The sequence below is a fragment of the Carcharodon carcharias genome, chromosome 2 (assembly GCF_017639515.1).
Source record: "Carcharodon carcharias isolate sCarCar2 chromosome 2, sCarCar2.pri, whole genome shotgun sequence".
Lineage (NCBI taxonomy): Eukaryota > Metazoa > Chordata > Chondrichthyes > Lamniformes > Lamnidae > Carcharodon > Carcharodon carcharias.
The window spans coordinates 132,737,888-132,765,753 of record NC_054468.1 but is presented as its reverse complement, the minus strand read 5'-3'; the positions used below and the strand labels follow the sequence as shown (position 1 = coordinate 132,765,753).

Sequence of the window (27,866 nt, the reverse complement as noted above, 5' to 3'; positions counted from 1 at the left end):
ACTTGGCATGTTTAAAATCTACTGAGCATTCAGGTAGGAGCATTATTTTGACAAAAGCAGAGTTGTAGCTTCCAATTTCAATCAATCAGTTTATTCTCTCTCATCCTTTGAGTATGGCATGCTTTGCAGTATTGGAAAAGTGACCAGTGATTTCTGGTTGCAAGTGATGGAACATTCAGAGATTGCGCTGCAACATTTTGATATACCTATTGATTGTTTCAGATCTATAGGTATCTACCTGGCTTTGACTGGTTCTTCCTGGATCCAATCACCGAGAGTGGTATTATATTCCCGAGCGATGAGAAGTAAGTCAGTTATTTTTAAGAGCACTTCAAAGTATTGGTGGTTTTGTAAAAAAAATTTGGCCATTTGCAATATCATTTGTTCCACTGTAGAATTTATATTAATATATTTCCTGTGACTCTCCCATAATAATCAGATTGATTTTAATAGATGTGCTGCAGTGTTGATACATTCTAGCACTGATGGGAATATTTACATCTAGCGTCAGCTTTGGTTCAGTTGGTAGCACTCGCCTTTAAGTCAGAAGGTTGTGGACCCCACTCCAGAGACTTGCGCACATAATTCAGGCTGACACTCCAGTGTAGTACCAAGGGATTGCTGTACTGTCAGAAATACTGTTTTTCAGATAAGACCTGGCACTATTTGTGGAAGGGCACATTGCTGTTTGTAAGATCTTGCTATGTCCAAACTGGCAGCCGCTTTTTCTAATTACAACAATGACTGCACTTCAAAAGCACTTTGTTAACTGCTTAGGGCATCTTGAGGATATGAAAAATCCTGCATAAATACAAATCTTTTTTTCTTTTACATCCATTTGAAGCTAGCTGCTGATTGCACAATATTCCAACCACTTCAGGTTGTTGATTTAACTCGATTGCTCAATAAACTTATCTTTTCCGTTTATATGTAATTTGGTGGCATTTATGTAAATTACTAAGCGGGTATTTTCTTATTATGCTAAAAACCTAGTTTAAAATTCTTGCCTGTCAAGTTTTCCTAATTTAAGCATGAATTTCATTTTATTAATTTTTCAGCAATAAAACACAAAAATCAACTAGATATCTCTGAAGCTTCAGAAGTCAGCAATCTTTTCTGTCCCTGAACTCCCACGTTGTTGAAGATTTGTGCTCAGCAAGCACTCCTTGGTTCTTTCTTCTCCCATTTCAAAATGGATACCATACCTGCTGTTTTCTTCAGTAGCAAAAGTTCTTGAGTGAATCTTTTTAGTTGCCATATGCCAGCATTGTCCCTGGTTTTACCTGATCAAAGGAGTTTTAATGTTGGCTCATAATGTTTTACTTGGCATTTATTATAATTTCCGTTCAATGTAAAAATAACTCCAATAAATGATGCATCTCCTGTCCTGAAACTTTTCCAGGGGCAGATTTTTCATTGGAACTGTTGTTTTCACAATCCATCATCATATAACGTTGTGAAATGTAAAGCTTTTTTTTTGGAAGACTCTTGAGATGATGTCAAAAGTACAAAGAGGGCTCCTTAAAGACTGGATGCTTTGCTTGACTCAGCTCTACTGGCAAGAGTCTCTTTGGAATTGGATCTGCAGTCTAAATGTAAAAATAGGCACAAACAGGCTTAACTTGATAGCTCAGTGAGTGATGGTGCTCAATGAACAGCTGAACCTAACAGACTGATGAACTCTGCTGAGGTAGTAGATCTCTGCTGGCTCTAAACTCTAGAGTTAGCACGAGTGCCTGAGTTAGGAAGAGGAATTTGATCAAGTTTCCAAGGTTGACAAATATCCATTGGCCACCGCTGGAATTGAATGAGGATACGACTGGCAATAGGCAAATATCACACTGCTTTCAATGCTGAGGCCCACTCCTTGAGAGAGAAAGAAAGATTTGTATTTATTTGGCCTTTTAAAACCTCAGGCTGTCCTAAAGTGCTTCAGTGTAGTTACTGTTGTAATATAGGGAAATGCAGCAGCGCATTTGCAAACAGTAAGGTTCCACAAACAGCAATGATACAATGACCATATTATCTGTGTCAGTGATGTTGGTTGAGGATTTATTTTTGGCTAGGACACCAGGGGGAGCACCCCCCAACATGTCATTGAAGTGGTGCTGTGAGAACCTTTATGTTCTTTTGGGAGTACTGAGAGAGCCTTGGTTTAACATCTCATCTGAAAGGAGGCACCCCTGACAGTCCAGCACCCCCACCATATTTCACCAGAGTGCCAGCACAAAATCACAGAGTTGCAGTAGAGCTTCAAATCACAACCTCTGACTTGGGTAAGTCACGACTGAGCTGTACTGAGCCACGACTAACACTAAGGTACCAGAGAATCTTATTTCTCAGGAGAGAAAGTGAAAAATAGCACCATGTCAAAGGGCGAGGCTGGGTGGTTGGGGGTGGGGTGAGGTGGGGGGTGGTGATGTGAAATGGGAAGCTCTTGTATAGAAGGACATTATCATCTAGTTCAGAATTGACCAATTTCAAAGCTGTTGGTTGGCTCAGAATAGTGGAGCATGACTGGAGAGAATGCACCAGGTTCTTGTCCCAAAGCCTTTCTGTCAGTTCTTCCACCATGATTGTGATAGATGATCATCTAATATTAATGCAAATCTCAATCTTTATTTATTGGCTCTGACTCAATATGGTTAATATGGTGGATTTTATTGTTTAAGGGAGCTTGCTCAGTTGATATCTGTTTTGTCTAAATCAAAGCTGTAGGTCAAAGCCAGATTTGAGGTTGGATTTGCACTTGCCTAACCTGCCGGGAGCTTGGGAGGGGAGTGGGGTGGGGAATCCCACAAGTCAATGTTCCCCAGTACACAGTGGCATTTTAACTCCGTGTCGTGCGTGATGTCACCAAGTTTGCTATCTGGAAGCCAGCCTGATGGGAAACATTCCGGAGGAGGTCGCAGGGCAAGGTAGTTTTGCACGCTGGGGTGCTTAGAGGCTGCGGTGAGGGGTGGAATCAAAGATCTTGGCCAGTGGGGAGGGAAATCAGTGGCCTAGGGGGAGGGAGTCAAAGGCTGGTGGCCATGGAATGAGAGGCCTCAGGGGTAAAATAGAGTCTTCATGGGGAAGGTTACTGGAAGATCGAGAGGATCTGAGGAGATTCTGATTGAGGAAGGTTGTCTAGGCAGCAAATGCTGGCCTTGTCAGCGATACCCACATGCCATGAAAGAATTTTTTAAAAATGGGGCTGTAGTTTGCAAGGATGTTGGAGTCAAGGGGTTTTTGTTAGGAGAGGGTTTATTACGGCATATTTAAAGGGAAGAGGCACAATACCTGAAGAGAGATCAGCGTTAACAATATCAGCCAACGGGATCAGGAGGGAAAGTTGGGTGGTCCGCAGTTTAAAGGGGATAAGGTTGAGGGAGCAGGAGGTGGGTCTCATGGATAAGATGTGTTCAGAGAGGGCATGAGGGGAGGTAGGAGAGAAACTGGGGAAAGGTGTGGGTTTGGGGCTAGGGCAGGGGCTAACTTTAGAGGAAGTTTTGCCTGGTGGGCGAGTCTAAGGGAGGAACGTGACAGCTGATAGAATAATCTTGATCTTAGTGACAAAGTCATGATTTGTTTGCACTTATTGTTGGAGAGATGATTTTAAGAAGATGCTTTTCAATAGAGAAAAGAAGCTAGGAGTTAAGTGCATTCCAGGACCATCCTGGAATAGTGAGCAGTTTTAGCATGTGAGAGCGGGACTAGATAGTGCTATGCGTGGTCCAACCAGATCTGGCAGTGGATGACTAGAGTAATCATCCATCATATCCTTTCAAATCTGTGCCCTTCGACTTAAGAGAGAAGAAATGAGGGCTGTATCAAAGGGAGCAGTCAGGGTGGGGTTGAGTAATGGTTTTATTGAAGACAGAGGCATCAAAGATAGAAAAGAGGATGTGATTAAGCAAATCAGTAGCTGCAGAAATGATGTGGTGAATGAAGGGCTAAAGGATAGAGAGTTGGGACTTTGAAGGTGCAGTTGTAAATTAATTTTGGGATCGATTTTTTTCCAGGGACAGATACAAAAGAAGGTGGGGTCAGTGGGAAGTGATACAAGGAAGTGATCACTAATAGCCTTACTGTGACTGATATGATGGAACTAGCAAGACCACGTGAGATGGCAAAGTCAAGTGGATATGGGTTGGGGAGTTTACAAGGAGGAAGATATTAAGAGAGGATAAGAGGGCAGTGAGTTCAGAGGAGAAGAGCGCATGATGAGTTAAGACAGGCCTATCCCAACCTTTTCAAGTCAGGAGGCCACATTTCAAAATTTTTCACTCGAGGCCAATGAGTAAATTTCGGAACACTAAACTTTGGCACAACAAAAACATGAATTTCAAAATAAAACTGAGGTATGAAAAGATACACCTTCCTGAGCTCCCCCCACCCCACCCCCAACCCCCAGCCACATGCGCTCACACCCTCCCCCTCTACACACTCTCACACACCCTCCACGTTCCCTCACACCTCCCTCCACACTCTCCCTCGCTCCCCCCTCCACGCTCTCCCTCGCACCCCCGCTCCGTGTTCTCCCTCACTCCCCCCTCCTTGCCCCCTCCGCACTCTCCCTCGCTCCCCCTCCACACTCTCCCTTGCTCCCCCTCCGTGTGCTCCTTCACGCCCCCCCTCTGCGCCCCCCCGCGCTCTCCCTCGCAACCCACCCTCCGCGTTCTCCCTCACGCCATCCCTCTGCGCTTTCCCTCGCACAAGCTGATTATCGACCTGTTGAACCATATTATTAACACCCCTGAAGTGGACTTTAACCCATAACATCTAGCTCAGAGGTAGGGGCATTACCTAATGAGCTATATACCCCCCAGTGGGTAAGTGGTGGGAGCTATAGCCAGAAGCAGAGGTTTCATTCAGGGGGAAAGGTGTCATTACCCCTCAGCCAGGTTTCCATCAAAGCTCTGATGTTGATGCAATCATCCAAAGTAAGTTTATGGATGGCAAGGGCCTAGTTCACAAATGAACAGACATGCTGAGGGAAGTGGGGATGAGATCTGATCTGCTGACAGAGCCAACTGAATCAGCAATAGGTGGGTAGAGTTGGTCAGGAAGGCGATGGCAATACTTGTTCCCGTCTAATGCACTGGTTGAGGAGGTCAACACAGAGTGAGATGGAGCAGTTGAGGTTGCTGCTCATAATGAGTCGGCATCAAGTGCCTCCATGAGCCATTCAGAGGATGCCAAGTGAGGCACAGAGGGAAGCTGTAGGTTTATGTAAGAGGAATCAAGCCCGGCACAGCAATAAGCAAACAGGAGTTCGAGAAGTATAGAAGGGTTGGGATAGGGAATTGGGAAGGTAAAAGTACCCGAGAGTAGATATGTGAAAGGAGGGAAGACGATAGAAGAGTGGGGTCTATGAGGGTTAAAGAGAAAAAAGTAGAAAAAAGAGAAGTGGAAATTGACTGATGGATCGGGTCCAGCGTGGGAGTCAAAATGTGCACGCAGATGGAATCGGGAAGATGGCTCAAGTTACATAGGCATGGTTGCTAAAGATTAGGATACGTAAAAACCTGATATTAAATGGGAAATAGATTGGAGATAATAAAAAGAAGTAAAAGTCAGAGGTCCCATAGTGGGGTAATGATGACGTTGGTAGGATGGATTTAGCACGGAAATGTCACTGAACTGTGGTCATGGAGAGATGATAAATATACATTGTCTGGATTGGCGTAATTTCACCCTATGGTAAGAGTTTCATTCACAGCACATTAAACCTTTTGCTTTCCTGTTCTAAACCTGTTGACCATTTTTTCCCCTCAGCTAACCTGATGCGATTATAGAAAGTCACGTTCTCTTAACTGTGCAATTTCCATTTTGAGTGTAGCACTTAAAATACTATTTAAAACTAAGCAAAAATAAGAGAACCTGGTCAAAAATGTTGTTTCTGTCACTCACTTAACTGCATGTCCTGGTTTGCTCAATTGTGTGTTAACTATCTTGCTTCTTTATTTTTCCTTCAGTGTGCAGCATATCACCTGTCCATTGCTGATTCTTCATGCTGAAGATGATGCCGTCATTCCCTTTCACCTGGGAAGAAAGGTGTGTCAAATTCAAGATTGTGATTTAGGTCCAGTGAGGTTTTTAATAATTCCAGGCTTAGAACCTGTTTTCTGATACTAAATTGATGCCAACTGTCGCTCAGCATACTCACTTCTGAGACTCAAGGTTATGGCTTCTCATCTCACTGCAGAGACTTGAACACATAGTCCAGGATGACATAAAAACAAAAAAACTGCGGATGCTGGAAATCCAAAACAAAAACAGAATTACCTGGAAAAACTCAGCAGGTCTGGCAGCATCGGCGGAGAAGAAAAGAGTTGACGTTTCGAGTCCTCATGACCCTTCGACAGAACTAGTTCTGTCGAAGGGTCATGAGGACTCGAAACGTCAACTCTTTTCTTCTCCGCCGATGCTGCCAGACCTGCTGAGTTTTTCCAGGTAATTCTGTTTTTGTCCAGGATGACATTCCCAGTGTAGTGCTGAGGCAGTGCTGCACTATTGGAGGTGCCACCTTTTGGATGAGATGTCAAACTACAGCCCTGCCTGCCCTCTCAGGTGGAAGTAAAAAGAATCCCATGCAATTACTCAAAGGAAGAGTTTTCCCCAATGTCCTGGACAATATTTATCCGTCAACCAACATCTAAAACAGGGAACCTGGTCATTATCACAGTGTTCTTTGTGGGAGCATGCTGTGTGCAAATTGGCTGCCATGTAATCCTGCAAAAGCAAACACGCTTCAAAAATACTTCAGCTTTAATATGCTTTGGGAAGTCATGATGTTGCAAAATACTTAAGTTTGTCATTTTTTTATCTAAATGTAAATGTAAATTCTTTATTAAAATTAATTAAGATGAGTTAATTAAGTTACTACTTGCACTTACGTACCTACTGCTAATCAGATTTCCAGTAAAATTTCCAAAAATAAATGCTAAGAAAAATAAAATCATTCACAGTTTAAACAGTTGGAAAAGATGCCTTAGAGATTGCAGTTGCACATCAAGTAGGGGCAGCTACAGCTATTTTTAATTCATCCCCATTTGGAAAGCCTCATCCACTGAGACTAGTTAGAGTGCATTCTGTAGCATTTGTCCGGAGCATTTGATTTGCCTGAGTTGCACTGATCTTCAGTGATTTCAAAATAACTTTAATATCCAAAATAGGAGTTTGACCTGTGATGGAGTTACTGTATCCAATTCTGGGCATTGAATGTTTGAAAGGATGTGAGACTTTGAGAAGGTACAAGGGAGATTTATTGGAATGGTTCCACAGATAAGGAATTTTCTTAGGCAATCACTTGGGATTGAGGATGACTTCCTTCCACTCCTGTTTGAGGGTTCTGAGATGGTTGATAAGTTCAATGTGCGATCTGCAGATTCTGCCACATGCGGGCAGGTGGTGCTTGGACGGTTGGGTGGTTGAGGTGTTTGGAAGTTTTTGCGCTCTCTCCTATGTCTTGACTTCACCTTTGCTTTTCTCAGTGAAGTCTCTCGGTGTGTTCAGTGCTTTCCTGAACAAACTTTCTCTATTTTGTTGAGTCACAAGCCAGAGACTCCCATGGCGGGAATGTTCAATCTCATGAGGGATGCTTTGAGGGCATCCCTAAAGCATTTCCGCTGTCCCTCTGGGAGTGTCCTGCTATGACTGAGTTGTGAGTAGAACAGTTGCTTTGAGAGTCTGGTATCAGGCATATGAACAGCATGCCCTGTTAATTATAAGGAATGCAGATAAACAATACAGTTATATTGATAGCCTGGATAAGTTGTGGTTGTTTTCCTTGGAGCAGAGAAGGCTAGGAGGAAATTTAATAGAAGTGTTTAAAATTGTGAAGGGCTTGGAAAGAGTAGATAAAGAGAAACTGTTTCTGATAGCTGAAGGCTCATAACCAGAGGGCACAGATTCACGGTAACTGGCAAAAAAAAATCCAGAGGCAACATGAGAAGACTTGTAATGCAATGGGTGTCTGATAGGGTGCTGGAAACAGATTCAATTGTAGGCTTCAAAAGGGAATTGGATAAATACTTGAAGGAAAAAAATTGCAGGGAAATGGGGTAAGAGCAGGTGATTGGGTCTAACTGGGTTGTTGACTGAAAGAGCCAGCACAGACTCAATGTCCAAATGGTCTCCTTCTGTGTGGAACTATTTTCTGATTTTAATCATTACTTATTGAATGGAGCGGCAACACTGAACCAATCATGATGGCTTGACTTCCCCTGCCCTACCATATTCCCAATCCCAGTTGTAGGAAAAATCTTAAGGCTAGGGTTACAGCCCTCCAGGGTTAGCTTAGAGTTTCCAGGAATTGAAGATTAATTCCAGGATGCTGCTGTGAGCAACCGTAGAGAAAATAAACATTGGAAGTTTAAATAAAAGAAATATTCAAGCACTTATGTTTATTGGTTATGAAACAATTTGAGGTGGAGAAAATGACAGGACAGTTTGCAGCTGAAGGTCATGTGATGAAACCTCCATGAACCATTCAATGAAAGTTAGGAACCCTAGTAAAGGCCAGTCCACCTCCCATCGGGTAGGAGAATATTATCAGTAGTTATCCCTAAGCCACATTCATTCATTCTTCAGTGGCTACTCAATACAGCTTTATCAAAGGCTCAAATATTGGCTGCCTCCCCACCCTTTCGGTCATAGGTAAGATCCAGTGAAAGAGATTAGAGGAGATTAGGGAAACTGGTGGAAAGTAAAAAAAATTTCAAACATTCAGAGCCTTTATATTATAAGGTTATCTGCAATTTAAAAAGTGGAAGCAAAGCATTTTGCAATAATCATTTACTCCAATGTTAAAAGCATAGGTGTGAGAGTACTCCCTCCCTTCACTGTTGATGCATGGTGGCAGCAGTGTGTACAATCTACAAGATGTACTGCAGAAACTCACCAAGGCTCCTTGGACAGCACCTTCCAAACCCATGACCATTACCATCTAGAAGGACAAGGGCAGCAGATAGATGGGAACACCACCATCTGGAAGTTCCCCTCCAAGCCACTCACCACCCTGACTTGGAAATATATCGCTGTTCCTTCACTGTCGATGGGTCAAAATCCTGGAACTCCCTCCTCAACAGTACTGTGGGTGTACTTACACCACAGGGACTGCAGCAGTTGAAGAAGGCAGCTCACCATCACCTCAAGGACAATTGGGGATGGGCAGTAAATGCTGGTTCAGCCAGCGAAGCCCATGTCCCATAAATGAGTAAAAAAAAAAATCATAGAAGAGCAGAGCACAGAAGGGGGCCATTCAGTCCATTGAAACTGTGCCACAGCGATCCTGTTTGTCCCACTTCCTTGCTCTTTCTCCATATTACTGCAAGTATTTATCCAATTTTGCTTTGAAAGCTCATGATTTTGGCTGGGATAAGTCTGGAAGAGCTAATGAAGGGAAAAGGAGGGGAAATACCCTAAAAAAGATCAACATGAATAATGAGAGATTCCCAAAAGAGGTCACATGTGCAATAAGCAAGACCAAAGTCTGTGGACCAGAGCATGTTGATTTGCATTCAGATTCATGTTTGTTCTTTCAATACGTATGTACATATGTTGTGTTCTCAATCTGATATTGTATGCATACAAAAGACTGAATGCTGATGGCCACTGTGGAGGTGGGGGTATGTGGTGCATTAATAAAGCTATGTTACCTGAGCTGACTTTTAGTCCAGTACAATCTTCTTCATTCTGCACCCTTAACACATCACTTGAGCGGGCCCTGGTATGGGGTATAGGCTGTCTTCATGTAATGACAAAAACTTTTGAAAGCGATGATCTTTCTCAGTTCCGTGAGCATTTAAAACTTTTTGTTTCTCCACAGCTTTATGACATTGCATTGTTGCAGAGTAGTAGGAGAGTGCAATTTATTCCCTTCCACAAAGACCTTGGCTACAGGCACAAGTACATATACAAGAGCCCACAGCTCCCTCAAATATTAAGGTAAATGTACTCTTGTCTTCTAACAGTAATGTGCTCTCACTGTTCCACTTCTGTCTGTCCCAGTGCAGTTGCTACATCTCCTGTTTTATTAGATAAGGATATTATGCGACATTCAGCTAAGGTGGGTAAATGGAGTTCAGGTACAGATCACCTTTGCTGCTCATCCCTAATTGTCCTTGAAAAGGTGGTGGTGAGCCACCTTCTTGAACTGTTGCAGTCCGCCTGGGCCTAGGAAGGGAATTCCAGGATTTTGATCAAGCAACAATGGATGAATGGCAATATAGTTCCAAGTCAGTGCTTGGTGGGGAGCTTGCAAGTGATGGTACTCCCATGAATCTGCTGCCCTTGTCCTTCTAGGTGCTAGAGGTCATGGGTTTGGAAAGTGCTGTTGAAGGAGCCATGGTGAGTTGCTGCATTGCATCTTGCACTGTGTGTCAGTGGTGGATGGAGTGAACGTTTAAAGTGCTGATAAATCAGGCTGCCTTGTTATGGATTGTGTCAAGCTTTTTGAGTGTTGTTGGAGCCACACTTGTCCAGGCAAGTGGAGAGCATTTCATCACACTGCTGAATTGTGCATTGTAGATGATGGACAGGTTTTGGGGAGTCAGGAGGTGAGTTAGTCTGTGCAAAATTCCCAACTTCTGACCTGCCCCTGCAACCACAGTATTTATATGGCAGGTCCAGTTAAGTTTCCGGTCAATGGTAACCCCCAGGATATTAATAGTGGGAGATTCAGTTATGGTAATGCTGTTGAAGGTCAAGGGGAGATGGTCATTGCCTGGCACTTGTGTGGCACAGATGTTACTGGCCACTTAGCCCAAGCCTGAATGTTGTCCAGGTCTTGCTGCGTATGGGCACAGACTGCTTCAGTATCTGAGCTCATCAGGTCCTGGCGATTTGTCGGCTCCTAGTCCCTCCAGTTTCTCTTTTTCTCTGCTGATATTAGTTACTCATATCAATAGGTTCCTCACTATTATTAGCCCCTTGGTTGCTGTCTATTTCTGGTATGTAATTTGTGTTCTCTGCTAGGAAGACAGATGCAAAACTTGTTCAAGATTTCTGCAATTTCCTCATTCCCCGTGGATCAATATTTGCTTCAGCTACTCCCCTCCTTATATACTTACAAAAGCTCTTATAATCTGTTTCTATATTCCTTATTGACTGCCCTATGCTGGTTTCTAAAACACTCAATTTTCTGACTTGCTACCATTCTTCACAATATTGTAAGCCTCTTCTTTTAATCTAATTATATCCTTAACTTTCCTAGTAGGCCATGAATGGATATTTCTCACTGAGTTTTTGTTCTTTGAAGGAACAATTTTTTTAGACATTTTGAATTACTTGTTTAAATATTTTCCATTGTTTATTTGCCACCTTAGTTTTTAGTCTATTTATCCAAACAACCCCTCTCCTTGTATGTATGTAATTGGCTTAGTTTAAGTTTAAGATTCTTGTTTTGGCCTCGCATATGTCGCTCTCAAACTTAATGTACAATTCAGTTGTATATGATCACCTTTTCCCAGTAAATCTGTAACTAATTAACCCTTCCTGATTACGCAATATTGATGTAAAATAGCTTAGTTCCTACTTGGATGCACAATGTGTTGATCTAGGAAGCTGTAATGAAAGCATTCTACAAACACATCTTCCAGACTAAATTTGCCCATTTGATTTGTCCACTCTGTATGAACATTAGTCTCCCACGATTATTGCATTGCCTTTATTACAAGCTCCAATTTCTTGCATAATGCTCAGCCCAACGGTATAACTACTGTTCAGGGCCTTAACTACTTTCATCAGTGTTCTTCATCTCCATCCATACTTACTCTACTTCCTGATCTTTGAATCAAGATCCTTTCTTACTACTGTCCCTATGCCATCCTTTATTATCAAAACTACTACACCCCCTTTTCAATTCTCCGTCTTTTTGAAATGTTATGTACCCTGAAACATTACTTTCTCAATCTTAGTCATCTTGTAACTTTCTCTGTAATGGCGATTATATATACAGACATAAGAATTAGGAGAAGGGGTAGGCCACTCAGCCCTACGAGCCAGCCCTGCTATTCAATAAGATCATGGTTGATCAAACTGTAACCTGCTGTCTACCCCCAATAACCTTTCACCCCCTTGTTTATCAAGAATCTATCTATTTCTGCCTTGAAAACATCAAAAGACTATGCTTACACTGCCTTTTGAGGAAGGAAACTCCAAATACTCTCCACTCTAAGGGAAAAAAATCTTCTAATTTCTGTCTTAAATGAGCAAAAATCCAATCAAATCGACTTTTTATCTCTAACTGTACAACTAGTTCATCCAACTTGTCATAAAATCTACATATATTCAGATAAAGAGACTTTAATTTTATTTTTTTAACCACTATCCTTTGCGTGGACATTATTTGCTGATGCAATATTTACCATTGTAGCCATTGGATATCGTAGCAGCTTGGCAATAGGTGCCAGTGCCAAAACCTACAATGACACATGGCAATTTCATGTGTGGCACTTGTGGCAGAACCTGTCTGTCAAAGATTGGCCAATTCAGCCATCAGCAAAAATGTGCCATTTGAAGCCACCCCATCTGAAATGGATTTGTTTGTTGTGTGTCCATCTTTTATAGATGGAAGAATGCTAAAAAAAATTACCATTTAAATTTTCTGTTCCTTCTTGTCCCACTCTAATTGTCTTTAACCACGGTGCTCTATTGCCTCAGCTTTTCTTTTTGGATTTCTAAATCTCCCTTCACATGACCCCTTCCCTTTTTACTTTAAAGTTATGTGATTCACCAGGACACTAATGCCAGCCTGGTTTAAGTGGAGTCCATTCCAGCGATATTATGATCCAGTTAAATGGTGAAGCAGGCTTGAGGGACTGAATGGCCTATTCCTGATCTTATGATCCTCAAATTACTTCTCCTATCCCCTCAAGGTCACCTCTGCAGGATCCTATCCATTGATGATCTTCTATTAATCATTCTTCAGCACAGGCCATCATCACAGCTGGTTGGGTCTGTGTGTGGTTATGAGAATTTCCTAGCGATCTCTGACCTAAAAATGTTTGAAATGATTGGAGTTTGCACAAAGAGCTTGAAAACCATTGACACAACCGACAGCAGTTCCAATATGCTTGAGTTCAAGAATCCATTTCCAATGACCAACTTTCCAACTTCCTTTACTTCAGTACAGTGGCCTCTAGAAGAGAAGAAAGAGGAGGTTAAACTGGGAGATCAATATTGTTGAGAGTGGGAGAAGAAGAGGAAATTCAAGAGATCTGCTTTGGATTGAAAGGGTAGAGAAACGAGACGACTTGATTTTAGCAAGTATACCAGGAGACATCCTGTTTAGGCAGAAGGAAAGAGATTGAGACCGTGTTGGGGAAGGGAAAGAAAAACAGACTTTTGTGCTGACTGAGTGTGTGAGATAAGTGTGTTAGAGATACATCATTTTGGGGAAAAGTAATCTGTTGAGATAGGGGGTGAGATATGCTGTTCACTTAGCTGGCAACAATTCTAACTTCACAAGAAATGGGTTTAAAGGATGTTGTAGGGGCTTAGGGAGCACTTGTTATAAAACAACATCACTCTGCCTTATCATGAGCAATATCACAGAAGATCCACTAGTATTAGAAATGTTTGTTTCATTATAAACCCCTCTCTTTCTCTTGACCCAGGAAGTTCTTTAGTGACCCAAATTCCCATCAGTAATGAGGTGGACCACAGCGAACAGATACATCTTTGGAGCTGCATGAAGACTTCAGTTTATGTCAAGCGACTTGCATGACTTCTGTTGATTTGCATTCCACAAACCTATTTCATTTGAATACAAAACAAAAATGATTCTGCTTGGATTTTTTTTGTCACGCACGAGGGAGCTCAGTGAACAGCAAAGCTGAAGAACAAAGTGAAGGACTTAATTCATATTTGAGAGTTTAGTTTTGGTTTTAAAGAAATGAAGGCATACATATTTTTCATGACCACAATGATGGAATTCTTGCAGATAGAGTGAAATATAATTAAGTTTATAAACTCGAAAATAGATGATCAGGGTAATTTCAAAATGTGATTCTTAGTCAGCACCCTCCATTTGTTGCTACTGAATCATGGTTCTTTATTTCCAACTGCAGTAGTTTTATCTTTGAGAGTTCAGACCTGTTTATTTCTTAAGAGCAATAGTGTCACATGTACCAATGGACATGTCTTTTCAGCTCTGTTTTGCTGGGTGAATGTTTTATGATGAAATGTTGCTCATAAGATGTAATAACCTCCCTGCAATTTAGTTTGGTGCAAAGGTTTTTTGAAGGTCGTATCTTTAGACTGAGTTCAGATGAGTCTGTCTCAGTATACTAACAGCAAAGTATTCAAGTAGACAAATGTCAGCTGTAGACAATGACATTATCTAGTATATTAAACAAATAATTTGTTTTCCTTCCTATTTCATGCCCAGTGTTTGCCTCTTGCTATTGTTGTGACCTCCTTCCAATTGAATGGGGGTAGTTGGGGATGGCAACTGTGTATATCGGTCAGATGAAGATTATTGTCAACTTGCTAGGTGTAATGGTCCTATGCAAAATGAAGGAACAGTCTCCTCCCAGTTCCTGGTGGGTCTGAGTCCCACAGCACAAAACCGACAACCTGCTCAGGGAGGCCATAATGATAACTGGTGTGGGAAGCAGGAAAGATTCATCCATTGATTGTCTTTTGAGGTTGGAGTACCTTGTATTATTTGGTTGACTGTACTGTACCTGACCTAAGAGACCTTAATGCTGACATTGGTGATAGGATGGATCAAACTGTTTAAGTTCCCATAATTTTGATGAGCACAAAATTCCACCCAACTTTTCTTAAATTCCAAGTTAAATACTTAAAACTGAATCAAATGTTGACCTGTCTTTGCATCAATTATACCATTATAAGACTGTCAGGCGTCCTAATGAATCCAGGTAGTTTGAGAAGTTTGCAAAAGATTTCCAATTTGATATAGGGATAGGCTTTTTAAATGAAGTGTGGGTGTTAGTGTGATCACCAGAACAAACCAAATTACAACTAACTGTCCTGCTTATTGCTTGTATTGTGAACTGTTATCACAGTGTTGCCTATGCACTTCTAGCACACTGAGCAACTCTATAACTGTAGCAATACTTGTGTGGAATATGTACTAAATTACTGGTTGGCTTCTGGGAAACAGCATAACAGGCTACTAATATTGAAATAAAATCAGTTGCTGTAAAATATGTTCTGAACAAATTATATACAATGTAAGTAGTATAGTACTCATTATTAAAAAGAGCAGAACTCTAACTAACACATTACATTGTTACAGTGAAGATTAGAAATGATTGCCTAGTTTACAGTCAGTAAGAGAAAGCAGACTCCTTACATAGTTGCATAGCATATCTTATTTATTAAACATTTATAAAATTGTCTAAAACAGCTCAGATGTACCCTGAGCTCAGAGAATAAAAGTAAAACTTGCAAATGCTGGAAAGCTGTAATGAAAATAGGAAATGCTGGAAAAAAAAAACCCAAAACAGAACTGTTAGCTTAAGGAAGGAAAAGATGACAAGTTAATGTTTTGGGAGGCTATATCATTTCTGATGAAACAAGAGCCTGTTTTCTTTCTTTCTCAGATTTGTCTATTTCTGGAATTCTTTTAGTGAAAATCACATTGATCTTTTTCAACAGTTGAAAAGAGGCTTTCCCGCCCCACCAAGGGGAGCAGGGTAGGATACCTCCATTAGCAGGACCAAATGTGTTATTGCTTCAAGAAGGATGTGTAGTCAGCCCCTTTGGCTGGGATAAAATTGTGTAGAATTTTACAGCACAGGCCCAGCAGTTCCATTGTTTATGCTTAATATGAGTCTCCTTCCGTCTTATTTTATGTCACCCTATTCATCATTTCCTATTCTTTTCTGTCTCATGTGGTTAAGTAGCTTCCCCGGGGTTGTCAAAGGACACCTAGCAAAAGTGTGTAAGCCAGGTCTGTCACTATTTCTCTGAAGTGGAACCATATATTTGCTGGTTCTTGGCTTCAAGAAGCAGTATTTCAAATGGCTGTTGTTGCTCTTTCCTGTGTACATGTTCTTGGGAAATAACAGGGATCCAAGCCGGGGTCTGGAGCACATGAAATTTGACTTTCTTTGTCATTTTTTTAATGATGGACTGTGCTATTGATCCAATATACTTGATTCTTGGGCATCTGGACTTTAATTTTATTTTCCCAAACCTCATATGTCAAAAATGGAGTTTAACAATATATTGACTTGTCTAAGCTGGGACATATATACATGCCAAATCTAAAATCAATGATAAAATGTCTTGCCTGGATAGTTCATATTCTTGCCCCTACTTCAATGAACAGCTAATGTGTAGAAGAATCCCCAAGTAGAAATTTGGCCTGGGTTCTCCAGAATCCCTGCTATATCAATTTCCTAAGCAGCTCTGAAAACAATGATGTTGTCCTTGGTTCATTTGCAGCACCCAGACCCCTGAGAGAGAAGGTTCTGTGTGCAAGCCCAGCTACTGAATCTGGAGCACAAGGCCACATCACCAAAGCAGTATTGAGGCCGTGCTGATTCCGAGTGGCTGTCCTTCAGATGAGTTTTAAACCAAGGCCCCATCTGCCCTCTCATGAACATAAGATTCCATCCCATATTTTGAAGAGGAGCTTGGGAGTTCTCCTGGTGTCGTAGCTAACATTTGTCCCTCAATCAACACCTACAAACACATGATTTCATTATTTTCATTTATCTCTCTGCTGTTTTTGGAGCTTTGCTGTGTGCAAATTGGCTGTTGCTTTCCTTACATTAGAGCAATAAGTACACTTCGAAAGTAACTTCATTAGCTCTAAAGTGCTTTGGGTTGTCCTGAGGCCATGAAAGGCACTATTATAAGTGCAAGAGTTTTTTTTTCAAACATTCACCTTCTTCAAAGGCATCTCTGGCAGCCAACTTGCTTAATGTTTGAAACAATTACTGCAGGGTTCTAGTACTGGGTCCCCAGCAATAGTACTCTCACCTCTTGAGCTGCGATCTTTCTGTTAATGCCTAAGACCAATAGTTAGCATTCACTTAGTGAGGCTACCATTTAAGTTGTGTAACTTTTTTAACCATTTTGCTGTGGTGGGAAGCAGTGTGTTCCGGAAAAATGCTCTCCTACTTAATTGTTCTTGGTTGATTCTAGCAGCGACAACTGTATAGAAAATCATGGCTAACAGTAAAAGGTGCTATTCTTGCTGAACTGCTGTTCATGGTTGTGATCTCAGTTACCATTGTGTGAAACCTAGAAGGAAAAAAAATTCGGATCAATATTCTTATTTCCCAATTTTTACTGTTTTTTTTTCCATCTGGACACTGGAAAAAGATAAATTATTACTTATTTTGTAATAAGTACTACTGAATACAGACTTGCTTCAGATGATTTCATGGTTAAACTTGCAATAAGGGTTTTTAACTACACGCGTAGTACATCTGGCCTCTGTCTGCACAGACATTTGATATCTGCATTGAAGCTCACTGCCAGCTCAAAGATGGGAGTTCAGGCTGAATTAAAATCTAAATGTTGAAATTAAAACCCCCCTTGTTTTACAAAAGGGAGCAATCCTGTAATTGTTCTCCACAAGTCAGTTGATTAGTCACAAATTAAACATTTGAGTTTCATACTTGCTAAAGTGCTCTAAATTCCCCCGCGTTAATTTAATCATGTTCAGATATCTGGTCTGTGTTTAGGGAAAACTGCTTTATTAATTTAGAGGATTGCCTGTGCAATTTGTTGAAATATAATAGTTAAGCAAGCAGACAAGCAATTTACTTGAGAGTAGAATGTGTTAATTATATATGAATATTTTGTTTATTGGTTACTTGTAATTTTTTTTTAAACAAAATGCATGGGACCTTAACATGTCTGATTTACGTCAGAGACCTGGGATTATTTTGAATAATGAGAGAATTTAATAATTGAAAGTTATTAATTCAAAGGTTAGAATGCTCTGAGAAGCTGTAAAGAAAAATTGCACAATTGTGGCAGCTTGGATTTTAAAGATGAGTAACTGGAGCCATGACGCATCTCCCAAACACTTCAGATCTTTTTCTTGAGTGTGTAAAAATGGTCCTGAAGGAGGGATTTTTGCATGCAGGCTAAAACCAGACCACATGGAGAACTGCTTCTGGTATTCTTCATGCTTCACTAACGGCACAGGACACAGAACTATTTCAATATCTGTTTATGCCATTTCAAATAATACTCCAGCTTATTATGAAATACAGCTATTATAAACATGTCCACAAATTAACTCTAAAACCTAAGTAGGTGTAACTAAAATCAATAGTTACATCAGTGGCAGAAGTGAAACATAATTGGAGGTGTGAACATTATTTAAGTGACACATTCAGTAATACCATAGCTGATGCTGCATTGTTCCAGTGAAACGTGACAGTATTATACCTGTGTTTTCTCAGCCCATATGCCAGAGATTTTTTTTGGCCCAGATTTTGCAGTGGTAATAAAGGCAAAACTGTTAGTGTTCGCTCACCTTACTCCACTGAAATCTGGGCTATTATGTTTTGATTGTATATACTTCAACACCTTGCTGGATCAAAATTTTGGAACTCCCTACCTAACAGCATTGTTGGGAGTATGTTCACACAAGTTGCAGCTGATCAAGCAGAAGGCCCACCACCACCTCCACCTTGGGCAACTGGGGATGGGTAATAAATTCAGGCTTTTCCAGCCTCTGAGAATAAGTTTTGGGGGAAAAATGAGTAGGAATTTCCAGCTATGGTTCACAAGTCCCAAGTGTCTGCCAAAGTACACTCTGAAAGGTGACTTGCTAAGAGGTTTGTGAATCTGCATCTACTCTATTGAACCCCTTCACAGAGATGTTTCCAATTGTGGGTGAGATCAAAACTAGGGACCATAAATATAAGAAAGCCACTAATAAATCCAATAAAGAATTCAGCAGAAACTTATTTACTTGAGAGAGTAGTAAGAGTGTTGAACCTGAAATAGGATAATTGAATTTTAGAACATTGATGCATTTAAGGCAATACTAAAGTACCTGTGGGAGAAAGAAATAGAAGGATTTGCTGATAGGATTATATGAAGAAAGGTAGCTGGCTCGTGTGGAGCAAACAGTATCAAAGACCATTTTTCCCAACTGCTCAGTGTCTGTGCTGTAAATTGCAATGTTTCATTTTTGGCAAAGATGCAGTGAGCTTTGCATATTTCAAACTTGTCAGGATTTCAGTCAATTTATTTTGCCACATACAGACAAGACAAAGTGGTTAAATTATCCTGTGAACATGAAGCATATCAGCACCTAGCAATGTCTTGATAAAGGGAGGTCAATTGATCTTGCACATTTTGTAAGCTGCTGAGTCTAGGACTTTGCTTGAACATTAACTGATTTTACGTACTGTATATTTTTAAATAAATGAAGATCCTGAGTACCTCGAGCTCACCATTTATTTAGTTTCATCTACCTTTGTTTCATCGTGACAGGCATTGCCTCACATTCACGAAGGCCTACTGTTCTGTGCTTCACATTCTTAACCATCGAGGTAGAAGACAGGTGATAAACAAAGCCTGAGTTTCCTCCACATTTTTGTCCAGATGTGCCTGTAATCTGGACATGCGGCTTAAAGAAAGGATCATGGAATTGTGGGCCTAGGTGAACTACATGTTTAACCATAATACGCTCTGAGTTTCTCCATCTTTTATATCTGTTCATCAAATCCTCCACCTGAGCAAATTTACACCTACAAAACTGGCCATAACCACTCCGCCCTCAAATGTGTGTATCTTCCAATCTTGTTTCTTTGGGATGGTTTCTTGACATTGCAAACGGATTTTCAGGCACAGCAGGAAAGAAATCATTCTTTTAAACTTTTAATTGCAATTTCAACATCATTTTCCTCACTGAGACCCTCTCTATTATCTGTTTATTTGAATCTATTTCAATGGCAAAATGAGTTAAAACTTCTTAAATTGTAAGACTGAAAAGAAATATGCTGGTGTGGTTATGACATTTCCCTGGATCCTGATTGTTTAGGTACATTTTATGGTGGATACTGTTACGACCATGTAAGGCAGGGTGAAATACTCCCCTGTTCTCCCACTCCAGGTTTGACTGTAATGGTTTTTTTTTTAGTGAATTTAGAGAGGATGTACTTCACCAATTTTGTAAGAGTTCCACAATTTTCACTTTGAGATATAAAGAATTATTCAGACAAGTTTTCTTAGGTCAACAGAGAGCAAGATAAGTTTATTGAAACTAATTCCCAAACTAAAAAAAACTAGGTAAATCGCAACCAGCATTCATTTGGACACTCCCCCCCCCCCCCCCCCCCCCCCCCCAAACATGCACACACACACCAGTACAGATGGCAGAGTAAGAGGATAGGCTTATAGGATTTTTTTAACAGTTCATGAAAGATAAAACAAAGGAGTATATGATCAAGTCCTTGGTTGGTCTTGATGCTGTGGTTCCACATTGTAGCTGTTTTGTTCAGCTGTCTTTCTGGATGTGTTTGTATGGGATAGATATCCATGCTTTTTTCCTGAAAAGATCTTAGTTTGCATTAGATTTCTCAGGATGGCTACTTTGCAAACTGGGCACAGCACTTCCGAGAGAGAGAACACAACTTCAAACAGCCTGTGTTCAGTACAGCATTGTCTTTTGTCTGACCCCTGCTCGGTAAGGGGTCCTTGAAGTGTTTTTTTGCATGTATATTCCAGAGAAGTTCTATTAGTTCATGACTGCTGCAGTTATTGTTTCAGAACAGGTAATTGCATTTTGATGTCTCATCTCACAAATATTCAAAGTCTCAGGATGGTATGAATCGACAGATGTTGGGGTCTTTCACACTCCCCAGGGGGTTAACTGTCTTCCTTCCACTTGGTGGAATGTAAAATTGTGTGTGTTGCAGAAGGCTGGGCAGTTTTCCCAAAATCTGTAGAGGGGGTCCTTTTTTTAAAAAAAATCCAGCCAGAGGGGAAAAAAATAGAAATTGTAACTTTAAAAAGCATATCCTGAATAACACTAAGATGTAACTTCTTGTAAAATGGGCACAGGTTAAGGCCCAAGGAGGAAACTCCAGGCTAATATAATACATGTATGAAGTCCATATTAACAGACAAGTAAGCATATTTTGGTTCTAATGAAAAATTTGAGACTTAATTACACTAATCACTGTCTTGTTATTTCAATGGCTTCCCCCTTTCTCATTCAGGCTACCTGGGATGTTGATGTAGCTTTTTGAGTATCAAATTGATAGATGCCGAAGTGGGGCTGGGGTGGGTTGGCGGGGGGGGGAGGTCTTATTTATATAGCGCACATCAAGCTGTCCTTCCCCCCCCAAACAAAAATTGCCATGCAGCACTCTGAAATCAGACTTGCACCATACTGGGAAAGCTAATTGTGGCACGTGAGGGAAAACAGGATGGTAGTGACCCACATTACCCATCGGAGGCTGCTCCAGGTCCCCTATGGTTCTATCCCCAGTGAAAGTAGATGGAGATCATCTGATGCAAAATCCGACAGTTCTTTCCTAAAATGATAGTTGATCCCTGTATGTGTCATAGATTTCAGATTTAAAGGGGCCTTCCACCTGAAACAGGCAGCTGCTTCAGCCTACCAACAGGAAACCCTTGTGAAAATTGGAGCAAGTAGATTATATTATTTTTGAGTCAATTTATGTTAATTTCATTAAGTTAAAATTGACCCAAATGATTTGGTCTCCTGTACAGCTCCAGACAAAGTTATGGGTATGGCAATGTTTTGATTGTTACTAAATTAATAATCCAGAGGACGAGAGTTCAAATCCCATCACTGTAGTTTGAGAATTTGAATTCAATTTTCAAAAGTCTGAAAATAAGATGGCTTTAGCAAAAAGAGATGCATCATAAAACAAAACATGGCACTAAGCCACATAAGAACATATTTGAACAGATGACCAAAAGCTTGGTCAAAGAGGTAGGTTATAAGGATGTTTTAAAAGAGGAAAGTGAGGTGAGAGAGACAGAGGTATGGGATGGAATTCCACAGATTAGGGCCTCGACATCTGAACGCACAACGCACCAGTGGCGGAGAGATTAAAACCGGGGATGCTCAAGAGGATGGAACCTTGAAGAGTTGTAAGGTTGGAGGAGATTACAGAGATAGGGAAGGCCCTGGAGGGATTTAAAAACAGGAATGAGAATTTTAAAATTGAGGATTTTTTTTTAGCTGGGGACCAGGGTATGTTAGTGAACTACCAGGGGAGATTGTTGTTATGGTAATGTCACTGGACTACTGGTCCAGGCTAATGCTCTGGGGATATGGATTCAAATCCCACCATGGCAGCTGGTGAAATTTAAATTGAAATAATATAATTTGGAATTGAAAGCTAGTCTCAGTGATGGTGACCACGAAACTATTATCCGTTGTCATAAAAACCCACCTGGCTCACTAACGTCCTTTTAGGGAAGGAAATCTGCCATCCTTAGCTGGTCTGGCCCACATGTGATTCCAGATCCACAATAGTGTGATCAACTCTTAACTACCCTATGAAATGACCTAGCAAGTCACTCAGTTCAAGGACAATTAGGGGTGGGCAACACATGCTGACCTTGTCAGCGATGCCCAAATCCTGTGAAATAATTTTTTAAAAAAAACACAGGTAATGGGTACACAGTATTTGGTGTAAGTTGGGATACGGGCATCAGAGGTTTGGGTAACCTTAAGTTTATGGAAGATAGAATGTAGGAGGCCAGTTGGAAGTGCAAAAGAATAATGAAGTCTGGACGTAACAAAAGCTTGAGTGAGGGTTCTGGCAGCAGAAGACCTTTGGCAAGGGCAGACATGGATGATGTTATGGAGTTGGGAATAAGCAGTCTTAGTGATGGCACTGATATCTCCAGGTCAAATATTTCATCAAGGTTGTGAACAGTCTTGTTCAGCCTTGGCCAGTTGCCAGGGAGAGGGATGGAACTGGTGGCGAAGGAGTGGCAGGGACTGAAGACAGTGGCCCAGATCTCCCAGTCAGCAGCAATGCACCTGACTTTTTCTGCATCCCAACTCTATTGTCCATTTTAAGCTGGGACTTCTGATCCTGGCTACAGCAGAATAGGCCAGAGTAACTGTTCCAAGGCAAGCCCAGCAAACATGGAAGAAGACAGATTGAGAGACACAGTGGCTCCCTTTTACAACAATAGCTGCTGTATCCAGGTATGTTTTCAAAGGTCTTAAGTCGTTCCATGAGTGAATGGGTGAGTGGCTGGGAGAATGGTCAGTGTAGTTGGGAGGTGGGGGTGTGTGGGGGGTAGTCGTTTGTGGTTGGCTTAGGTCAGGATGTAGTCAGGTCAAAGGTATGGTGGGAGAGTGAGTCGGGTCAGAAGGAGTGATTAGAGATTAGGGAGGGCTTGGTTGTGGTGCTCACTTCAGTTACATTGGCTAATCGCGAAGTTATACCGGAGATTAAATCATATAACATTTTCAGGGTAAGTCCTGCATATCTAACCCAAGTCTCCAACACTGAAACTAGTGCAAGAGGCTTTCACGTAGCGTCCCATGTAGCGTAAATCAGCCCATTGTAAGTTTAAACTTCCCAGGCAATTACAGTGCCTGTGTGTCTGGTAGGACCTCCAATGGATTCCAACAAGCACTACAGTTGCTTGTTAAGATGCTGCTCTGGATTTGGAAGATTTGGGCCAATGGTTTCAGTCTTAAGTAGAAATTTCTTCCCATTAATTATCTAATATGACAATTTCAAAAAGGGCAGAGAGGTAGAGCTGGGTGTTGTCAGCATAAATGTGGAAACTGATGTGTTTTCATATGATGCTGCTGAAGGGCAGCATATTGATGAGAAATAGGAGGGGTCCAAGGATAGATCCTTGAGGGACACCAGAGGTAACTGCAGAAATGGGAAAATAAGTTATTGATGGCAATTCTCTAGGTATCATTTGTCATGATAATGAAGAAACAAAACACTGAATTGCATCTGGAAATATTGGACTTTAAAATAAGACCTGAGTTTTTAAAAATCCACCCAAGCCACTGGCTGGAATGCTACAGGGTGACTCTCCAAGAGGTAATGGAAACCCACCCTGTTGCCAGAAAAGGTACTTCTAAAGACATCCAGAAACTAATTTCTCCCTCCAGTATGAGTATCATCTCATCAAGAAATCCTGTGAGCAATGCCCAGATTTGTGAATTTGCTTCCCACTTGGAATATACAAAGAAGGGGTTAAAAGTGAACTGAAAAACTGCCCCAGTGTCTGTTGGTGGGTGTTCTGAGAGAGGGCAAGTGCTGGAAGTTTGACTCAAGTAACAGCCACACACACTGTACCCCTGCAAATCACCATTTTGCAGGTATCCGATTGCTCTCCCCCTCTACTGAATTCAACACTACTGGGACCTCGAAACCGACTATTGGTCTATCGAAGTCAATTCTACTGGAATCTCGAATCGCAACTGCTGCAACACTCAATCACCTATTCCCTATGAGTCAAGGACTATTCTGTATACTTTTTATATATACATATAGTGTGTATGTATGTATATATATATATCACTTAATTTAAACTAAGTTCTTACTGTTAACCTGTATGACTGTATATGCATGTGTTTTATCCTTTCTTGCCTTTAGTAGTTAATTAACTTATTCTTACCTTTAACACAAGAAAGTCTGATCAAATTGGCTCCTTCAACACCAGAACGATTGGGTCTGGGCAAATGGGATCCCTTTTTAATTTAAATATTGTTGCGACCAATGTGGAGGTGGCAGCGGTGGCGACTGGGGGTGTGCTGAATATAGACAGGGAGCCATTTCATCCTTCCTCACCTGGGAGGCCTTACAATTTGGAGGTGTCCCAGTCAGACGGTGACAAATTGAGGGGTCTCACCTGAATCAACAATTTTGAGGAACCTCACGTGGGCGGTAGGTTGTAACACATTAGAAAAAACTGAACCAAACGCTTGCAGTCCAACCCAGCTAGATGGTGGTGGAGACGTGATGAGGAAAAATATATTTTTGACCCAGTCAGTTTTGATTTGGACAGCATTGCCTGTCCCATTGGCAGAAGTAGATACCATAGTAATTTTCAAAAGGGAATTAGATATACACATCCAAAAGTAAATTTTGCAAGGCTATAGGGAAAAGGGCAGTGGAGTGGGAATTAATTGGATAACTGTTTCAAAGTGCATTTTGATGCTAACAGTAAATGTTTTAAGTAAATAAACTGGTGGTGTTTGTGTACAGCATGTATACATTGCAGCTGCTGCTTCACAGAATGCTGGGTAGGATCAGTGCAGGCAGGATATGTATGGTAGCAAGATGTGTTGCTTCAGTTGCTGATATATTTTGATGGGGAGTGCCATCTAGTGGCTACAGCTGGATGGGCACAATTTGTGATTCAGATTCATAGATCACCGAGACAGTAAAATTTAAACACTGAAAAAATTGAAGATTTAGAGTGTTCGTTACTTGGCCTTAAACTTGGTAGGTTTTATTTTGTAATAATTAAGCATATTTTTGTAGATATTCATGTTTATGTGGAGCCTTGTATTTATCCAATTTGTTTATTATAGGGTCCCAGCCTGGTGCACAAAGGGATCTCCACAGGTACAGGTATTGCTAACGACAGTCAGTGAAGGGCCAACTAACATTCAGCACAGGCTGGTCAGTTTCTATGGCAATAGACCAATCCCAGATCCCATTAGGCCCTACATCCTTTAAGTGCCTACTCCTTACTTCCTTTTAGCTCCTATTCTGTGGCTCCTTCAAATGCCCACTCTTGGTTACTGTTGCATTCCTGCTCTATTGAGAATCCTCTATTAACTCCTTTATTTTTCATGCTGCTTGCCAGATTCTCACCCCTAACTGCACTACTGGAGAAAGTGGAACTGAAGCAAAAGGTTGCAAATATAGAGAACGAGGAGACAACAAAACCAATAGGGAAAAGCAAAAGGAGATCAACAACTTTGGGGAACCTCACATGGGCGGTAGGTCATAACACTTCAGAAAGAACAGAACCAAATGCTTGCAGTCCAACCCAGCTAGATGGTGTTGCAGAGATGAGGAAAAATATATTTTTGACCCAGTCAGTTCTGATTTGGACAGCACTGCCTGTCCTGGTAGTGGAAACAGATACCATTTCCTCACTAAAGTGAGGAAAAATAAAGCGGAGGTGAAAAATTGAGAGAGAGAAATAGGAATGTAAGGGGATAGAGAAACAGCCGTGTAAGAGAGAAATCTCCTGCATTATCAACATTCAAAATAGATGTTAATTTCCAGGTGAATGGTGGTAAGGTAACATTTTTAGGTTATGCTGGAAATGAAGCTGCTTTGCAGCAATATTTACATCCTTTTGTAAATTTAAATTGGAAAACAAATGAGATAGTGAAAATGACATAACCAATTGGCTGAGTCACAGAATAGCTATATCATAGAAGGTGGCCATTCAGCCCATTGTATGTGTCAGCTCTCTGCAAGAGCAACTTTTCTAGTCCCAACTCACCCACCTTTTTCCAGTAATACTGAAAACTTATTCTCTTCAGAGAAATACCCAATTCCCCTTTGAAAGCCATGGTCCAACCTGCCTCCATCACAATCTCAGGCCTTAAGTGTTGTGAGGATGAACAACCAACTTGCAGAGTTGCAAAGAAGCTTTAAGATTTACTGCAATACAAGCTGGCAGAATTCATCATACTACACCTGAACTACATCTACTATGGTGTATGATGGAGCAGATGTAGAGTGAGAAGTGAACCTTAATGGGTAAGAAAGAAAATTATGAATTGTTGTTGTGGAGGGAGGGGGAGGAAATTTGGTTTGTTGTGGATGGTGTCAAGCTTAGAGTGTTGTTGGAGCTGCACTCATCCAAGCAGTGGGGAGTATTCCATCACACTCCTGCCTCTTGTCTTGTAGACGTGGCCAGGATTTGGGAAGTCAGGTGAGTTACTAGTCACAGCCTTCAAAGCCTCTGACCTGCTCTTGAAGCCACAGCAAATGCACTGAAAACCACAAGCTGCAACTTTCCCTCTGGATGGTCTCACACCATCCTGACTTGTAACCATATTGTCATCCTCCACTGTCATTGAGTCAAGATCGTGAAACTCCCTCCCTCACTTAAAAGTGGGTGTACCATACCACGGACAGCAACAGTTCAAGGAGGGAACTCACCACCTCTGGCCTCATCAGTGATGCCCACATCCTGTGAACAAATAATTTTAAAAAAATGGCTAGCCTAGTTCAGTTTCTGGATAAATGACAACCCTCAGGATGTTGATAGTAGAGGATTCAGCAATTGGAATGCCATTGATAGGTGATTAGATTCTTTCTTGTTGGAGATGGTCATTGCCTGGCAATTGTGTGGCATGAATGTTACTTGCCACTGATCAGCCCAAGCCTGATGTTGTCTAGGTCTTGCTGCATATGGACACAGACTGCTTCAGTATCTGAGTTGTGATTTGAACTGAATATTGTGCATTCACCAGAAAACATCTCCACTTCTTACCTAACAATGGAGGGAAGTTCATTGATAAAGCAGCTGAAAATGGTTGGGCCTAGAACTATACGCTGAGGAGCTCCTGCAGCGATGTCCTGGGACTGAGATAATTGACCTCCACAACCATCTTCCTTTGTGCTAGGTATGACTCCAACCAGTTGAGAGCTTTCCCCCGATTCCCATCGACTCCAGTTTTGCAAGGGCTCCTTGATGCCACATTTGGTCAATTGTTGCCTTGATGTCAAGTGCAGTCACTCACCTCACCTTGGGAGTTCAGCTCTTTTGTCTATGTTTGGACCAAGGCTGTAATTAGGTCAGGAGCTGAGTGGCCCTAATGGAACCCAAACTGAGTATCCATGAGCAGGTTATGCTAAGTAAGTGCCGCTTGATAGCCCTGTCAATGACCCCTTCCATCACTTTGCTGATGATCTAGAGTAGACTGATGGGGCAGC

General features: G+C 41.3%; 1 protein-coding gene across 2 annotated transcripts in view; it reads left to right on the top strand.

Annotated features, from left to right (window-relative positions):
* The window catches only part of abhd12 (abhydrolase domain containing 12, lysophospholipase), a 154,321-nt gene extending 134,945 nt beyond the window's left edge, over nt 1–19,376 (top strand). For both annotated transcript variants that reach the window (XM_041177024.1, XM_041177014.1), the window contains 4 exons: nt 223–305; nt 5,961–6,039; nt 9,815–9,933; nt 13,605–19,376. In XM_041177024.1, coding sequence (XP_041032958.1) covers nt 223–305; nt 5,961–6,039; nt 9,815–9,933; nt 13,605–13,638 — 315 coding nt within the window. In that variant the 3' untranslated portion in view covers nt 13,639–19,376. The remainder of the gene's footprint in view (nt 1–222; nt 306–5,960; nt 6,040–9,814; nt 9,934–13,604) is intronic.
* The last annotated feature ends 8,490 nt before the right edge of the window (nt 19,377–27,866 follow it).